Raw genomic sequence first — 16,877 nt, forward strand, 5'->3', positions numbered from 1 at the left:
GCTGCTTATCCTCACAAGGGTTGCCAGAGCTTATCCCGGCTGTCAACAGGCAGGAGGTGGGGTAGACCCAGAACTGGTTGCCAGCCAATGACAGGGCACATCCAGATACTAACAGCCAAACCCGTAATCACACCTAGGGGCAATTTAGAGTGTCCAATTAATATTGCATGTTTTTGGGATGTGGGAGGAAACCGGAGTGCCCGGAGGAAACCCACAGAGGCTCAGGGATACCATGCAAACTCCACACAGGCGGGTCTGGAATTGAACCCAGGACCTCAGAACTGTGAGGCCAACGCTTTCCAGCTGGACCACCGTGCCGCCCTCATTCTGAAACATTTACATCTTATTTATGGAACTTCTGGCCAGTTTTAGACCTCTACATGATTCTGGTTCTTTCAATAAAATAGATAAGAGAGTAATAAAGACAAAATTACCATTTTTATTTTTTTCCAGAATAAAAATAGTTTCAGGACTTCATTGTCAATTTTCACATGTATTTACAGCAGAATATGAAACGGCCACCTTGTGTCGTGTCAGTTTCATCTCCTGTTGGCTCCACTCCAAACACAAATTCCCATCACACTTGGGGGGCAGGGAGGGGGGGGTATTGCTGTGTCTTGGTCGAGGTAAGGATTACTTCTGCATTCAGGAGTTGATGAGGACTTTCGCCACCTGCACGGTGGCTATTTGCATGCTGCGCTGAATAAACACACGGGGAGATGGAGAGAAGCCCAACGCAGATGAAGTACATTAGGACTGGGCATCGGATTTAGAATTTCAAGTGAAAACGAGATTTAAACTCAACTGCTTTTGCTGTCAAAAGATCAAAAAGTAGTAATGTATTGAAAAGAATGAAGCATGTTATTTTTTTTGGGGGGGGGGGAGTATGAGGAAATGTATGTAAATGAATCACCAAAATAAAGTTCAGAATTTTAATTTAAAAAAAAAACATTATGACTTAAGGAGTTTAGTTCATTCATGAAAATGCGTTTTTCATCAAATAAGAAAAAACAAGTGAACAGTAGAAGAGTCGTTGATGGTGTAGTGGTACACATGCCTGACTTTGGTGCGTGCAGTGTGGGATCGATTCCCGCTCAGTGACGGTGTCAATATCTGTCCTGCGACTGACTGGTGAGCAGTCTGTCATTCACCCAAACCCAGCTGGGATAGGCTCCAACTCTCCTGTGACCCTTGTGAGGATAAGTGGCTTGGATAATGGATGGAAGTGAACAAAAGTTATGCTCCAATAAGTTAATTTTTTTTAGAAAGTCTTGAGGAAAAAATGTGAATTACATTGTATAATATGTAATTTAAGATTAAGATCTAAATTGATCCTTAATCCATTGAATTGTCCTGAGTTGACTGAATTTAGTCTTGAAGCAATTAAGTGCACTAATTCTAATTATTATTCAGTACGTGGCCTAAAAAATGTGAAATACTTCAATGATGGGGAAAAATTATATCAATGCATTATCTGAGCCACTTATCCTCACAAGGGTTGTGAAGGCCATCCCAGCTATCTTCGGGCAGGAGGCGGGGTACACCATGAATTGCTCACCATCTGATCGCAGGGCAAAAAAGTGACTACGATGAAGGTCTGAAATTTGTAATAAGAGCATAAAGTCAATATTAATGAACTATAAAGGAGTGCATATTAGCAGCAGAAAAAAAAAACTAAAATGGAGTCAAAACCAGCACTTGGAATAGAAAATGTAGCCATGATGTGGAAAAAAAAAAGAATCTTATTTTAGCCTTACTTTCCAAGACAAAAGTTGACATAAGAATGAACTAGAGGGGTGTGATAATTTCATATTTATATTTTAAAGGAGGATTTGTAACATTTTGTCCCAGAACAGTAACTTAAGAGAATAGAAATTTTGTTTGAAGTTACAACTTTCAAAGATGGTGGCTTGGAGAAATAAGTGGTGATATTATCACTCACATTATAAAAACAAGTTTTCGGAGGGGGAGAGAAAACCTCAGATTATATAAACAAGACATTCCAATAGGTCAAAAAAGGATGCAAGAATGAATTTTGGGGGGGATGAATGTAATAAATTGAAATTAGAGGAAAAAAAAGTCCAATTTAAAAGACTGGTTATGAGAATAAAGATTTAAAAAGTTAACATTGTGAGAATAGCGTCATTTTTTTTAAACCAGTTTATTCCAAGAAAAAGGGAAAATTATGAAAAAGTTGCATTACAAGAGAAAGTCATGTTACAAATTGAAAGTTTTTTTGAAAACTGAATCATGTGAAATTTTTTTTTTTTTTTTTAAATAACGGATGCTTTTCACCACGATAAAATATTTCCAGTCGAAGGAATGAAGTCAAATGCCCATCCCTAATTGATACCTTCAATGTCAAATGTTAAAGATCAAACGACTCGGCCTTCTTTCCAAGCACACGTGCGCACGCACGCACACACACACACAAACACACACACTGAATTATTGCAGCGTTTCAGCAGCGTCCCTGCTCGTGCGCACTCATTCGTCACGGGACCCTTGTGTGGCGTTTTTGTCCCTCTGCGGCAGCTCAATACAATCACGTGATTCTGGGCTGCGAAGAGAGAGGCCCAACAATCAAGAGCAGAGCGGTAATGAAGGATGCCTGAGTAGTTTGGCGGCCAGGGGCGTCTGTCCGCTTATCCAAAAATCTGGAAAAGAAAAAAATATACCGAGCACCCTACAAGCGGAGTGACGAGGTGCGACTATTCAAGTCGGGCGACGAGCGGAAAGGTTCAGAGGTCTGCGTGTACTTGTGGTGGAGTTAAGCACCGACTATGGCTGAGGGGTGGGGGGGGGGTCACTGGTCCAATCAGGTGGAAAAGGGCGGTGGGGGTTATGGCTGTCATAGCTGGTTTGCAGTGCAGAGCGGCAGGCTGGCACAGTGATGAGGATAAGGACGTCTTGGTGTCACATCGGATCACTTGCATTCACACGGCGCAAGCGGGCAGGAAGTGGGGGAGGGGGCGGCGCTGCTTAGCTCGGGCCCCGACAAGCCCAAAGGCCTTCTTGCTAGTCTTCCTCTAGTCCTCGATGAAGCTGGCGCTGATCCAACATCCCCCTGCCCGCCCTCAACAAAAACAAAATCAGTTCCTCGCATGGTCACGGGAGCTTGACGGAAGTCACACGGCCTGCGAGTCTGGCGGACGCTGAACTTTTTTTTGCTCCCCGCCACGTACATTTAGGCCCAAATTCAGGAAGAGTCCTTAAATCCTTGTTTATTCGGTCTGTTTCTCCTGTGCCGAGGGTTCCTATGACACAAAAAAAGTCAAGTTTGAATAAAAACTTCACATTTTCCTTGAAATACTCTGAATGGGGACTGAGCCTTTTCACAGTGAACCAAAACTGCAAGTAAAAAAAAAAAAAAAAAAAAAGTGTCAACAAAGCACTTTTTTTTTCGACACGGCTATGGCCTGATTAAATAAAGCTCCTCCCCTCACTTCAACATGGTTACTTGGCCATAGTATGATGCCAAAGCAATATTTTTGTTAGAAAGAACTTTAGATTGAGAACTAAAATGGCAGCCTTTGAGCTAGAATAAAAAAAAAAAATGGTAAATTTGTAAATGCAAAACAAAAAAAAATTATTGGCATTCATTGTATTTACATTTTTGACACCGACAACGGCTGAAATAAGTATTCAATGTCACCATTTTTTTCAAATTATATTTCCAAAGGCATTATTGACATGAGATTTTGTATGGTAATACATGCAAAACAAGAGCAGAAATGAATTTGTATGTAAAACACGTAAAGTGAAATGACCAGGGGAGCCCCAAAAGACCTCCAATCTAACAATCTAACTGCAATCCAGGCCCTTGTCAGTGCAGATGAATATCAGCTGATCCAGTCCTGATTGATGGCCGCCAAAAAGGCGTCATTGCCAAGGTGTGAGTCAAGACGCATTTCATGACGGTAAGAGGAAAAGGCCGTCTCAAGACCACCGCAAACTAAAGCCTTCTTTATACTCGAGCGCAACCCATGCATCCTGTTTTGAAAATGGCTTGCAGATCTCCTCCAAGTCAGAAGTCTCGCTATAGCTGGTGTTGGCTAGAACACAACAGGGTGGAGTTTCCGCTGCGTAATATGGCCAAAAATTATTTTTTTTATTTTTTTTTTTAAATCTTTCCGGACCAAGAAACGAAGCAACAACAATGGCGACCGTGGAACAGAGCCTGCTAGAACAAATTGATCTAGATGCCCAGATTATGTACCTACCGTAATTTCCGGCCGATAAGCCGTGACTTCTTTCAGACCCTTTCAACCCTGCAGTTTGTGCGGTGATGCGGCTAATTTGTGCAATTTTTTTTTCTTCTAATGGCCGCAAGGGGGCACTCGAGTTGAAAAGGTAAGAGTGAGACCGAATATATGTGCCAAGGAAGTGACTTTTACCGGTCTGGCCCTGTCAGGGCTGCGGTAGCGTGTTAGTGCCGTCTCTCAGTGATTTTTACCAGTATGTTTTTAACGTGTTAGCGTGGCGGCACTAGCTTTAGCGTTAGCGTGGTGGCGCTAGCGTTAAACTCTGTGTACAGTCTTTCTTTGTCAATATCTCATGTTTCAAAGTCAGTTTCAACGTGGCCACTTGCGGCTTTTACACGGCTGTGGCCTATGTTTGTACGAAAAGGTATTTCCTTTACAAATGTACTCAGTGATGCTTGTAACCAGGTGCGCTCTGTAGCCTGGGAATTACGGTACATTATCATAGCATGTGACTAAAACGGAACAATCACAGAAGTCAGTGGTGACAATTTATGCTGTACTGTAGATTTGCCTCCATCAGGTGCTCCTTGCAAGATTTCTCAGAGGAAAGAAAAGAAAAATAACAGGATTTGTCCCGGAGTCAAGGACCACCTGTGGAGAGCTTTAAAAATATGTGGATGTAGCAGGTACAGTGGTCACAAGCAAAACAGCGAGTAATGCACTTCACCGCCGTGCCTTGTATACCAGACCCCATTGCTGAAGTAAAAGTATGTCAATGCTGGTTTAAAGTTTGCTGAACAACATTTAGACCAGCCAGTAAAATACGAGGTCAAATGAGAAACAAAGTTGAACTGTTTGGATGCAGGTGTGGAGGCCATCATCCTAAAAACACCCGACCAACAGTGCAGTGTGGGGGTGAGAACATGATGGTGTGGGGATGCTTTTCAGCACATGGTACTGGTCAACTTCACATTATTGAAGGAAGGATGAATGGGCAAATGTAAAGCGATATCCTTGGCAAAAAAAATCTGCTGAGGATAATGACAATTAAACAAAGGTGGACATTTCAGCATGACAATGTTCCATACATATTGCCAGGGAAACCTAATTCGTTTTAAAGAATTTCCTTTTCTACTTTCTTTCTTTGTATGGATTACTTAGGTAGTTGGCAACACCTGGTGTAAATGGTGAGGTGTTAAATACTTAATTCAGCTGCTGTATATTCACCATGCACTAAAATTTAAACTTAAAAAAAAAAAAAAAAAAAAAAAAAAAAAATCACACCAAGCCATTGCAAAGTCTTTTGGGACAAAATTAACTAAAGTCTTAGTTTCCCTTGATGAAAAGGTTTACGTAGGCAACGTAAGTAAAAAGCATAGAAGTAAATATGTGCCACCAGGATTTGAATTTGAAATGTAAAGTGATCACATTTTCAATAGTTATATTTCAGTGCAACTTTTCAATGTTAACAATTCAACTGGCTACAATTCGCTGTCGGAAATTCACCGTCTGTGCCACCAGGCAGGGTTACTTCAGGTCAGAACGAAACAGCCAGGCAATCCAGTTACGCTGTCTTAGTATGTGACGTCACGTGACTAAGAAAGCCTAACTGCAATTGGCTGGCTCGGTGAATTTTAGACAGTGAATTGTAGCCAGTTGAATTGTTCACATTGAAAAGTTACACTGAAATACAACTATTGAAAATGTGATCACTTTACATTTCAAATTAAAATCCTGGTGGCACATATTTACATCCATAGAAAAAAAAACAACAACAGTTACACAAATTCTGATTGTTCCCAATGAAGTGTGCTTACCTCCCATTCACTAAGGCGCTTGCGTCTATAAAGAAAATAAATAGACTCCATCTCCAAGCATCGCCGTTGGTTTGCGGTACTCCGTTTACTGGTTCCTTCATGTTTGAAAACAAATATAATCCAGAATCACGGCGCTCACAGCAAAAACCTCCAGAAAGTTCCAGGCAAGGCTTTTTAAAGGACATTCAAACAGCCTTCAGACATTAAAAGCTTACTTTGTTCAAATTTATGATTGCTCCAGTGTTCTTTTTTTTTTTTGTTTGTTTGTTCACACATAATTATGCTCCTTCAGTCCCAAAGGGGGTGGGAGGACTTCAAAGTTTTACAAGTCATTAGTTGACTTAATTTATAGATTTATAAATAAAAATTCATAAATTAATGTCCAGTAGATAAAATACTTATTTTGTCCTGAAGCGATCACGTTGTGCTTTCTGCAAACAAAAAGTTAAAAAAAAAAAAAAAAAGCAGATTTTTGCCAGAGATGAATCCAGATATTTTTTTGTTTTGTTTGTTTTTTGTTATTTTTTTGAAGATGGAAAAGGCTAGTGTTTATCTGTGTCGGCTGGATAATCCATTGCTGTGGGCGGCGGGCTCTTCCAGCTCGTCGTCCTCAAAGCCATGAAAAGTGGAGGCGTCGCTCTCCGACGTGGTGGCGAATAGCTCCTCGGCGCCACCCGGGTTGCCACCTCCTTCCTCCTTCTCCTCAACGCCGTCAGCTGGCTCGCGGGGCAAAGAAGAGCGGGAGGAGGGGGGGGAGGGTCAAGCGGGTGACGAGAAGACGGCAACTTCCCGTGGGGCTTTTGAAACTATTGATTGTTAGATACTTGACTTGCAAATCGACGCTAATTAATTACAAGCACATTTCTTTTTCTTCAACTTTCCTTTGCGTAACAAAAAAAAGATAAACATAAAACACATGATACACATGTATTTTTCAAGATTATAAATTTGTAAACCCACACCATTTATGGGTGACAGCGACTGAGGTCTGCAGCAAATATCAATTCGAGGGTTTTCTGCAGAGGCCTGAAATCAAATTTCTGCGGTTTATCTACATCACCTTTCTGTTCCTGAGCTAGCATTGTCAAAAGAACAAAGCTGTGTGCTCTCACAAGTGGGTCTTCTACACGGAGGCAACCAATTGACCCCTCCGTACAGGGCACTTAACCACGCCTCCTGAAGTGACGTCACGCCACATGCGCTGACGTAAGAAACAATTCGGAAAAAATGGCAAATACAATACATTCTGAACTGAGACAGACTCTATGCTTCTGATTTCATTCAAATCAACGATATATTATACATTCTAAATACAATACATTCTTAACTGAGAGAGACGCCATGCTTGTGATTTCATTCAATCATTCACACGTAGCAATGTTATGCTAGCGGAGAATGTCTCATTCATTTATACGCGACGTGTATTAAAAATCAAATTTAGGGCATATCTTCGTGCAAACACAGTCTGGTTAAGCTTCTGGCCGCGAGCCGGCAAGAAATCGATACGTTTGTGCAGTCCGATCATCGCTAAATATCGCTCAACAAAGAATAAGTGTGTCAATCGTTCACACGCAGCAGTGTTATGCTAGCGAAGAACGTTTCATTCATTTATACGAGACGTGTATTGAAAATCAAATATAAGGCATACCTTTGTGCAAACATATCTGTTCCGGTTGATATTAGATGGATTTAGTTGATGATGCGGTCTTCCACAAAGTTTGATCCATCGAAGGCATTTTTCGTACTGGGTCTTCGGTTTTGGAAAGGGTACGAATCGAACTCCACCAACTAGCCTTTCAGGATACCTGTCGTCACTATTACAAAGTCCGTGACTACACCTCTTAACCATATTTTTTGTTAAATAACCCAAATACGCGATAAAACGCTAACTAAACCCATACTGGACCATCCAATGTTGTCTGAGAAAATGGGGGGAGCAAAAACGGGCTTTGGTTTATGCAGATCTCTGGCCTCTGATTGGTCAGTGACGCGGATTGCGCAATATCCACGGAGGGGTCAATTAGAGGAAAGTGGGCGGTTTTAGCCAAATGTGGAAAAAGAAGTAGCAGTCAGGGGCCTTTTCTGGAAACTCGTATGACTTCACTCAGGAATTTTACAAAATGTAATGCACTAAATCCATGTTCGATCCACTCTACGGAGGTCAACATCGCCAATATATGGGAAAATGGATTTCAGAAATATCGTAAACAGAGCAGGACTTCACACGTGAAATCGTTTGCCTTGTGTCACTTGTATTATTTTAATTTAAATATGCATCCTAGAGGAGAAACCTCATTACTGTTATGTAAATGAGCACAACAGTGGGGCTAATTTCCGCTAATCGGCACATAACTAAGATTCAGTTGGGTGTGTAACTACACACTTGAGGGGTAGGCAGGCACTCCAGAGACACAGCTATTTGTATAAAAGCACTTAAAAATATATTTTCTATATATAGTATGTCCTTTTAACGCACAGTGGGCCCCTCAAGAGTCTAAAGTCCAAAAGTGCAACAAATTGGAGTTCATGAGTGTCAAATCTGGTGGAACTTCGAGGATCAAAATGAGTACCAGTTTCCTTTTTGCTTTTTGAGTTTTGTTTGTGTGGAGCGGATGACAAAGCGTGACAATCAAAACAGGGAATGCTTCAACTCACTTGTGCATTGGCAAGTTGTGCAGGGGGGGCCAGATTTCAGGAGCTTCTTGTTGGCATTCTGACATTTCTCACAGTATCTGTTGGGAATCCTGGTCGCGATGGGAGCCTTTGGACCTGAGAGGGTGAGGTGGGGGAGAAGAAAAAATAAAAAAAACATTAAATTCAGACCTTGCAAATTTAATGTAACTTCAGCGAGAATTTATGTACAGCATCCAACACTAATCAATCACCACAACCTTTCCACAAATCTAGCCAATTGTCCCAATCTTCCTCCAATTTAGAGAATAACTGCAGCCAATAATGAGTTCCTCGACCCATGACATGACTAGCTAGTTAGCCTCACACAAATACAGGACAGAAATGCAGACCCCAAACTATACGACTGTGAAGCACATCTGCTAACCACTTGCCCAATTACTTTGTGTACTTTTGTTTTAACTGTGCCATGCTGCATTGATGGCTACAAATAAAATAAATGAAATTCCATTTGCAGGAATTTTGATTGTTGAAGTTGTGACCAAAAGCTGGTTGGCCATTAGCAGACTACTAATAATATTGTTTCCCTGTGGAACACCAGAGGACATGTAAGATGACCATATCGAGCCTTTTTTGGAACAACCTTTGGCACAGAAAGGCAAAGCTAGATAGTGACAGTTTTTCTTACGTTTGTGTCTGTCAGTAGGTTGCAGAGGAGACCTACATGGCACAGTGCTCCTGTCCCCGGCTCGGTCCTCCTCCGCCAGGTGGGAATTGGTATAGTGGTAGCTTAGTCCCGTACGGCTCCTATAGCGCTTCGCATAGACTAACACACGCAGTGAGGAATCCTCCAATATCAATCAATCAAAACACAAACAAACTGAAAAGACACATTACTAATAAGCTTCGGCAAGTTACCTGAAGTTGATGATTTGGAATTATTCCTTTGTTTGTATCTGTCTGGAAATGAAAAAAAAATAGTCAATATTTTTTTCCTTTGTGTGTGTCTACCATTTCTTGAGGGCATCAGAGATTTTAAGACCAAAAAAAAAAAATGAGAGCGTTTGTCTTCACGTAAATCCTGTTCCTTGTAACTATTGAAAAAGATTGAGTTAGTGTTAGCTAAGCATCTTGTTTTTTCTCTACTACACATCAGCCATCCTCATGTAACGTTCTCATGTTCATCTTGAGTACCGTATACTATAAAAGCAGTAAAGAGTTTTTTTCCCCCCTCATCATGTGTGAGCAACGTTCCCTCTAATTTTTGACGTGGCTGAGCAAACACGCTAAGCCCGAGAGCGCCCCCTTTGACCACTGTGAGCAACATCAGATGTACGCACTGTGGTCAGATTGGTGTCATCCATAGAAGTTACATGCCTCATTAAAAGATTCAGATTACAGAATTTACATTACCAGCAGAAAACTAAGAAAAATTTTGTGTTTTTGCAAACTTCCAATAAAAATGTCAACAAACAAAAAAATACATTGGTAACCAAACCAAGCCAACCATGAACTGTAAATTTGAAATGTCGCTTCCAACTTTGTTTCATTTATTTATTTTTAACCCACAATGATATCCCCGTCTGTTTTTCTTGGTAAAAAACTGAATTATTGCTTGCAGAATATCTTTAGCAATGGATGTTAAAAGCTGAATGATGCTACCAAACAGTTTTAAGGTTAATGTTATGATGTCTCTTATTTTTAAAATACATAATTAGCTTTTTGTGCACTGTAAGGTCTGTGCTTTCATCCTCTATCAGGCTGTGCAAAGGTGGAATTTTAACATGATACACCATCTTATCCTGTACTTTCTATTCTGGCTTCAGACCAGATCTTTTTTACTCAAAAAAAAGACAAAATGTCGTCCAGTTTCACCACTTTTTCTTTATTATGATTATTATTATTATTATTTACATACTCGACATTGATGAAAGCAACAGCATTTTTTTCTTTTTTGTAACTTTTCCCATTATTATCGAGAGTAAACATAAGCAGCATGTCTAACTCGTCTTTGCTCTACGTTGTCCAGACTGTGTTTCTAACTAAAGAACCAGTGGTGGGCGGTGTTTGTAATTAGGAGTGTACCCCTTTAAGAGCAGGAAGTGGGCGGTGTCAGATAAATAAGGAAGTAGAGTGGGTGACATGGTGTGGCCGAGCAGCAGCTTGTTAAAGACTGCAGGCTGTGGTTCACTGCGCTGCATCGGTTTTCATGTACGCTGAGTGTACGCTACAAGTGCGCAATTGCAGAGGTGCACAGCTCAGAGGGAACATTGTGTGTGAGGTCCCTCAAATGTGAAAGACACAAAAAATCTAGGTGTGGATTTAGTTACTCCCAGACAAGTTCAACATTGCAATGATCAGGATGTGAAGCTGCTCTGTTGACTTACTGTCACAAACATATGGCTTGTCGTCATCCAGGTCTGCCTTCCTGCGGCCTGAGCCCCGACCCTAAAGACAAACATTTAATTTTGAACATACTGTAAGAGCAGTGGCATGACAGTGAACTGTACACGCCTCAAGTGTGTGCTTGTAATCTGGTTATTTACCCTTCCTTTGCCCCGGTGTCTCCTCTTGGGAGTGTCCACCTCATAATCGTCGTCATTGAAAGCATCTTCTGCCGCGTCTGCCTCCAGAACTCTCTGACGTGAGGACGCAGTTTGGAAAACCACATTATTTTAGGTTATTTTTTTGTTTGGATTTGGATTGAAATTTATTGAGATTTGAATGAACCAAGTAGGGGAAATTGTGTAACGTGACGAGCTGATAACTTCTGGGTCAACGGTGGATAAAGACAGTTGATGCCACTTTGGTTCGAGTGCAGGGAAGGACACTTGTCTGTGTTTTATGATTAATCTTATGTTTGTTTCAGTTTGTGACAGTTCCGGTTGGTTTTCATATTGAGCTACAAATAAGGTTGAGTCTCGACTTTACCACAGCGGTCTGTCCATGCGGTGCCGAGCAGTCAAGAAACTATACACAGTCACTCAGAGGTGGGACCGAATCATTGCTTTGAGAGTCCCAAATCTCAAGTCTTTACCCTCAAGTTTTGGATCAAGTCCCAAGTCAACACAAGCAAGTCCTGAGTCAAGTCGCAAGTGCTGAACTTCGTGCTTTGAGTCATTTCAAATCCTTTGAACAGCAATGTAATTATATATCATATTTAATATTTATTAACTATAGTATATTTTTATATAGTACATTTTAAAATCCACACTCATCAAAAATAATTTGATAGGGAGTGCATTGAACCTTCATACAATAACTAGAAGGCTGATCAAAATGTTTGTACCTTGCAGGGAGAGACTTCATTTTTACCCTTAAAAAAAAAATAAATAAAATAAATCACTCGTATGTTTTCAGTTATTCTATGAAATTGCTCGGCCATGGCTTCCTTTTTCCACACCGCTTTTTGATTCTTGCGAACACTACATTGACTAAACACGACTGTAAAGAACAAATGCATAATTGCCCACAGAGCTAGCTGCTAAAATTAATGAAAACAAGCAAACAGGTGACATGAGGTAAGTGATTGCCACAATGCAATCTGGAATTTTGGGGGCAATACAAAACGATAATCGTAATAATTTCTGTGTGTGATACCAGTACTTTGTGCAATGTGTACCTTATGTAACTGCCTCATTTATTGTTGTTTTATGTCACACCATTTCATTTTTAATAAAACCCATGCATTTAGGTAGTGTCTAAATGTGACCTTCTGCTCTTTTCCTATCCTTGTAAATAGAGTTTATTATGTAGGGACACTTCTACCCGAGTGATATGCGTTGAGGACATCTTTAAGATTTGACCCTTCTGAAGTTCAAATAAAATCAACATCAGTCTGCTCAGATATTGAGAGACAGCTGCAGTGTGGGATTTTTATTACTTAAGGAGGAAAAGTGGTTCGTCTTCAAGTCATTGAGCTGAAGTCCAAGTTAAGTCATGAGTCATTGGTGCTCAAGTCCAAGATGAGTTTCAAGTCTTGTGACATTTTGTCAAGTCGAGTCTAAAGTCATCAAATTTGTGAATCGAATCCAGATCTCTGCAGGCAACACGAGCTGATTCACATTAGCTCATCTGAATTTTTTCTGGAGAAATAAAAAGTAAAACTATTCATCATAGACTTCCAAGTGCTCAGAACATTTCATTCTCATCCAGTCATTGAAAATTCAAAAAATGCACCAAAAGTACGAGGTGGTGAGTAGGTTGCGGCTTCCCACACACAAGAAAATCTATTCCTTTTTTTTTTTTTTTTTAACATTTCTAATTCAGAAACAAAGACTCATTTTTTTAAAATACATATCGCATATTACTATTTTTCATTCGCCACTTGCAGGCCTTTTAGCAACACCCTCAAAAGGAATCTTGTCTGCCTGTCGGACCTCGAGTGGAATCTTCAGTCATGACGCAGTTCACCATCAAGCTGGACGAATACCAATTGGTACCCATTGCTAGCTACTCCCGCACTAACATTACATACATTTTAATTACCCCCACAAGACTTATTGGTTCATATCCTTGAGTTTCTTAAAAGTTTCGGTTTACAGCTAAGATATTTATCACTACATTTAAGGTTGAGACTATAAATACATACAATTATACATAATTTGGGGGGCATGTCAACTATTTTCAGATTTTTGCTATTTACAGCAGGCTTTGGTCTGTAACGTGTGTGAGTAGTGACAGTTTACTGTACAGAAGATATGCATTCACCTCCATTTGTGACTGAATGATGTGTTCAATTCTGCGCACTTCCTGCTGTATAATTTTCAAGCGCAAAACTGACTGCCAAAAAGGAGCTCAGCCAAGTTTTGTGAAGAGGAAAAGAGGCATTGGTGACTTTTTGAGATCCTTTAGCGAGATTATCACCGACATTTAAAGGATTCTTCCTTGGCACCACTCAATTTTTTTTATTTTTTGCTCAACAGTAAATGTTCCACCGTGCTGTGAATGAGATATTGTGACTGAAGGCACCTGGATCTCCAGCAAACTCTCCTCATCATTCCTGGAGTTCCTTTTGTCGAGACCTTCACCTCGTAGCAGAGCTTCTAGCGTGGTGCCCTGGGTGGGCAACGTGTCCTTGGACATGAGGCCGTTGTCTGCCCAAAAAAAACAAACAAACGGAAAAAACTTCAAGGCGTGAAGAACAATCGAAATTGCAACTCTGTTTTCACACAGTACTTAAATTGCGCGTGGGGGCGCCAAGAATGGGTGTCTTCATGCGGCAGAAAGAGAGCATCGTTAAACTCTGGAAGTGAGCTTTCAATCAGCAACCGATGTTTTGCTTCTTTTTTAGCTGTGCTCCACTTAAAAAAAGCAAGTAGCAATTTGCTCAAGCATCTGTTTGCTATTGTGTCCGTTTCCCCCACAACACAAAAGTGTCACAACTGTTTTCACATCTAGCTTTTCTTCAGAGTAGGAAAGATGTCAACAACGTTAAACTATTTTCATGTCAGGCTGGTTCAGGGACCCGAGAGGTACATTGCTTGGACCTCAGCACATCGTGCAGAGCTCGCCTCCAACAAAAACTGTGTAGGAGGAGGCAGGTGGAGAATGAATAAAAAGCTTGGAGACCGACACTCTGCATCTTCTTTAAAAAGTCTCTTCACCACAGTGATGGCGACGCAGATGCTTTATGGATGTTGGAGAAGGCAACATTTCAGCCTATCCCCCCCGGACACCCCGCCCGCAGCACAAGCAACAGAAGGCTGCATAGGTGAGAAACAGACACATAACTCCTTTGCAGCCCCTCACCATTGTGTCTGACTTTCAACTCTCCGCGACGAGACGGGGGCCCACCTCCCCTCCCTCGCTGCTCACCCATGGGAGCTGGTGGGCTAAAAATAGAGCCGGCAGCAGCCTGCAGCAGGGAGCTGATTGCGCATGCAGCCCAAGTCACTAGCGCACCATCAGCGCGACAGTAAGCTTGCTAGCCATAGCACAACTTTGGCAGCGTCCTTTTGCCGCTCCACCTCTGGCCAGATGCACAACGTGCTCAGCATCCTAAATGACAAGCTCAATCAATGTGTGCGTGTCCGTGTCGCCTCTGTTGGACTCTCCCTGACACAGCAGACTGTTGTTGGGCATAGGTGGGGGGAGAGTAGAGGGGGAGGGAGGGGTAGTCTCAGTGGAAAACAAAAGGCAACAATGAGATGTGTTTGGGAAACAAAGGCTTGGTTCAGATGGTATCACCAGTTTGTTTTTGACTTACAAAACATGGAATGGAAAAATCTTGGGGAATTTGAAAAGAATTGAAGGTCATTTTTGTGCGTGGTCCACAAAAACATTTCAAAAATCCCATCAGCCAGTAATATGCATACAGTTCAGGCTAAACGCATGTTAAATGTGAGTCAGCACACATCTGGCACCATAAGTGTGTCTGACTAAGCCCAAATAAAACGTTACCTTTTTTAAAGAGGCTTTGCTTGACATTTTTGGAGTTGCATCTTAAGCCATGGTTTGCGGATGGATTTCAACACACCAGTTCTTTATTGTAAAGGTATTATGAGCAGGGTTAAAAAAAGAAAAAAAGGCATGAAAGGCATCAAAAAATATCACGGAACACAGCAGAGGGTCAGTGGGGAAAATATAGTACAAAACATGGACATGCCTCAAGAATAGATTGAAAAAAAATGAGGGCAAATGGTCAGGGAGCATGCAAAGAGGCATACAGTAACAACAGGAATTTCTGGAAAGTACTGGCTGTCTTTTACATGTGACAACAATTATCCAAATTCTACAGGGTAGGGTGGGAGCCGCGTTATGGATGAAACCAAGGTGGAACCTTTCGGCCATAATTTCAAAAGGTATGTTTGCCGCAAACACAACAATGGTCAAGACCACCATACTATACTATAACTCCAGTCAAGCACTGTGGTGCCATGTTTTTCTTGAGATGAACATGGGGCCTAGTCAAGGTGAAGGGAATTTTAAACCTTTCCAAATAGCAGTCTGGCTACAGCTATAGAATGTAAAGAAAAGCAGGCAAGGTCTACTAGAACAACAACAAGGTGTCTGGTGTTCTATGAGAGTCTCCGCTAGGATCAAGCGCAAAGTCTATAAAACAGCAGGGAGGCCGGCCATGATGTACAGATTAGAGATGGTGGCACTAAAGAAACAAGAGGAAGCAGAACTGGAGGTAGCAGAAATGAATATGATGAGATTCTCACTTGGTGTGAAGAGGTTGGATAGGATTAGAAATTAGCTCATTAGAGGGACAGCCAAAGTTGGATGTTTTCGAGACGAGGTTTGAGAGAGCAAACTTTGATGGTTTGGACATGTCCAGAGGCGAAAGAGTGAGTATATTGGTACAAGGGTGGAATATTGGTGGAATTAATGGTCCTGAGGATGGAGCTGCTAGGCAAGAGAGGAAGACCAAAGAAAAGGTTGATGGATGTTTTGAGGGATGACATGAGGACTGTGGGTGTTAGAGAGGAAGATACACAAGATAGGCTTAGATGGGAAAAGATGACACGCTGTGGCGACCCCTAATTGGGACAAGCTGAAAGGAAAAGAAGAAGTCTACGACAACATCCCAACTTTATCTGGGGTTAAGGCACTTTAAATGGTGGCAGGTGTGCCGACTCCTATTTGACATGGTTATAAATGTGGTTAATTCTACAAATGTTTGCACATAGGTTCACCCACATTTGTTCAGGTCTTCATTTTCACATCCTACTCAAGAAAAAATATCAGTTTTTCTTAATAAAGAAAGTTATGAGTCAGATTTTTGGTGGAAAAAATAGTTTGGAATTATTTATCTTAGTCTTATTTTTTTGTCACAGACAGCTAGCATTTAAGAGTGGTCTGCAGACTTTTTATCCACTGCGTACCACTCGTCAATAAACAGCTATCCAATATTTTACATGTGCAATTGACTAGAATGTTGTAGATTATTTTACTTTCATTACAAGCATTATTTTGAACACCACAAGAGTTTCCTCAAGGTTGTCAGCGATATGAATAATTTGCCACTATGCGGCATTTCCAACTTGATACGAGATATTTTTCAATGGATAAAAATACTAAATCTTGCTAAGGTATAAATAACGTTGGCCTTACTTGTACCTTTGAGAAACTAATTAAATAACCAACTATCCATTTTCCATTTCACTTATCCTCACTAGGGTCGTGGGTGTGTATCCCGGCTAACTGGGAGAGAGGCACGGTACACCCTGAACTGGTCGGCAGCCAATCACAGGGCACAAGTAGACAAAAACACACACAC

At 41.1% G+C, this 16,877-nt stretch overlaps 1 protein-coding gene across 4 annotated transcripts in view; it reads right to left on the minus strand.

The window, feature by feature from the left end:
* Positions 1-490: 490 nt before the first annotated feature.
* LOC133512923 (zinc finger protein DPF3-like) overlaps positions 491-16,877 on the minus strand; it is a 31,667-nt gene continuing 15,280 nt past the window's right edge. For 3 of the 4 annotated variants that reach the window (XM_061843002.1, XM_061843005.1, XM_061843003.1), the window contains exons 4-10: positions 13,625-13,749; positions 11,200-11,292; positions 11,041-11,101; positions 9,572-9,613; positions 9,342-9,479; positions 8,678-8,791; positions 6,063-6,738 (exon numbers count right to left, since the gene is read on the minus strand). In XM_061843002.1, the coding sequence (XP_061698986.1) occupies positions 6,572-6,738; positions 8,678-8,791; positions 9,342-9,479; positions 9,572-9,613; positions 11,041-11,101; positions 11,200-11,292; positions 13,625-13,749 (740 nt within the window). In that variant the 3' untranslated portion in view covers positions 6,063-6,571. Of the gene's footprint in view, positions 3,258-6,062; positions 6,739-8,677; positions 8,792-9,341; positions 9,480-9,571; positions 9,614-11,040; positions 11,102-11,199; positions 11,293-13,624; positions 13,750-16,877 lie in introns of those variants that run through there. The other variant, XM_061843004.1, reaches the window with a different exon arrangement.

This window comes from Syngnathoides biaculeatus, chromosome 15 (genome assembly GCF_019802595.1).
Source record: "Syngnathoides biaculeatus isolate LvHL_M chromosome 15, ASM1980259v1, whole genome shotgun sequence".
NCBI lineage: Eukaryota > Metazoa > Chordata > Actinopteri > Syngnathiformes > Syngnathidae > Syngnathoides > Syngnathoides biaculeatus.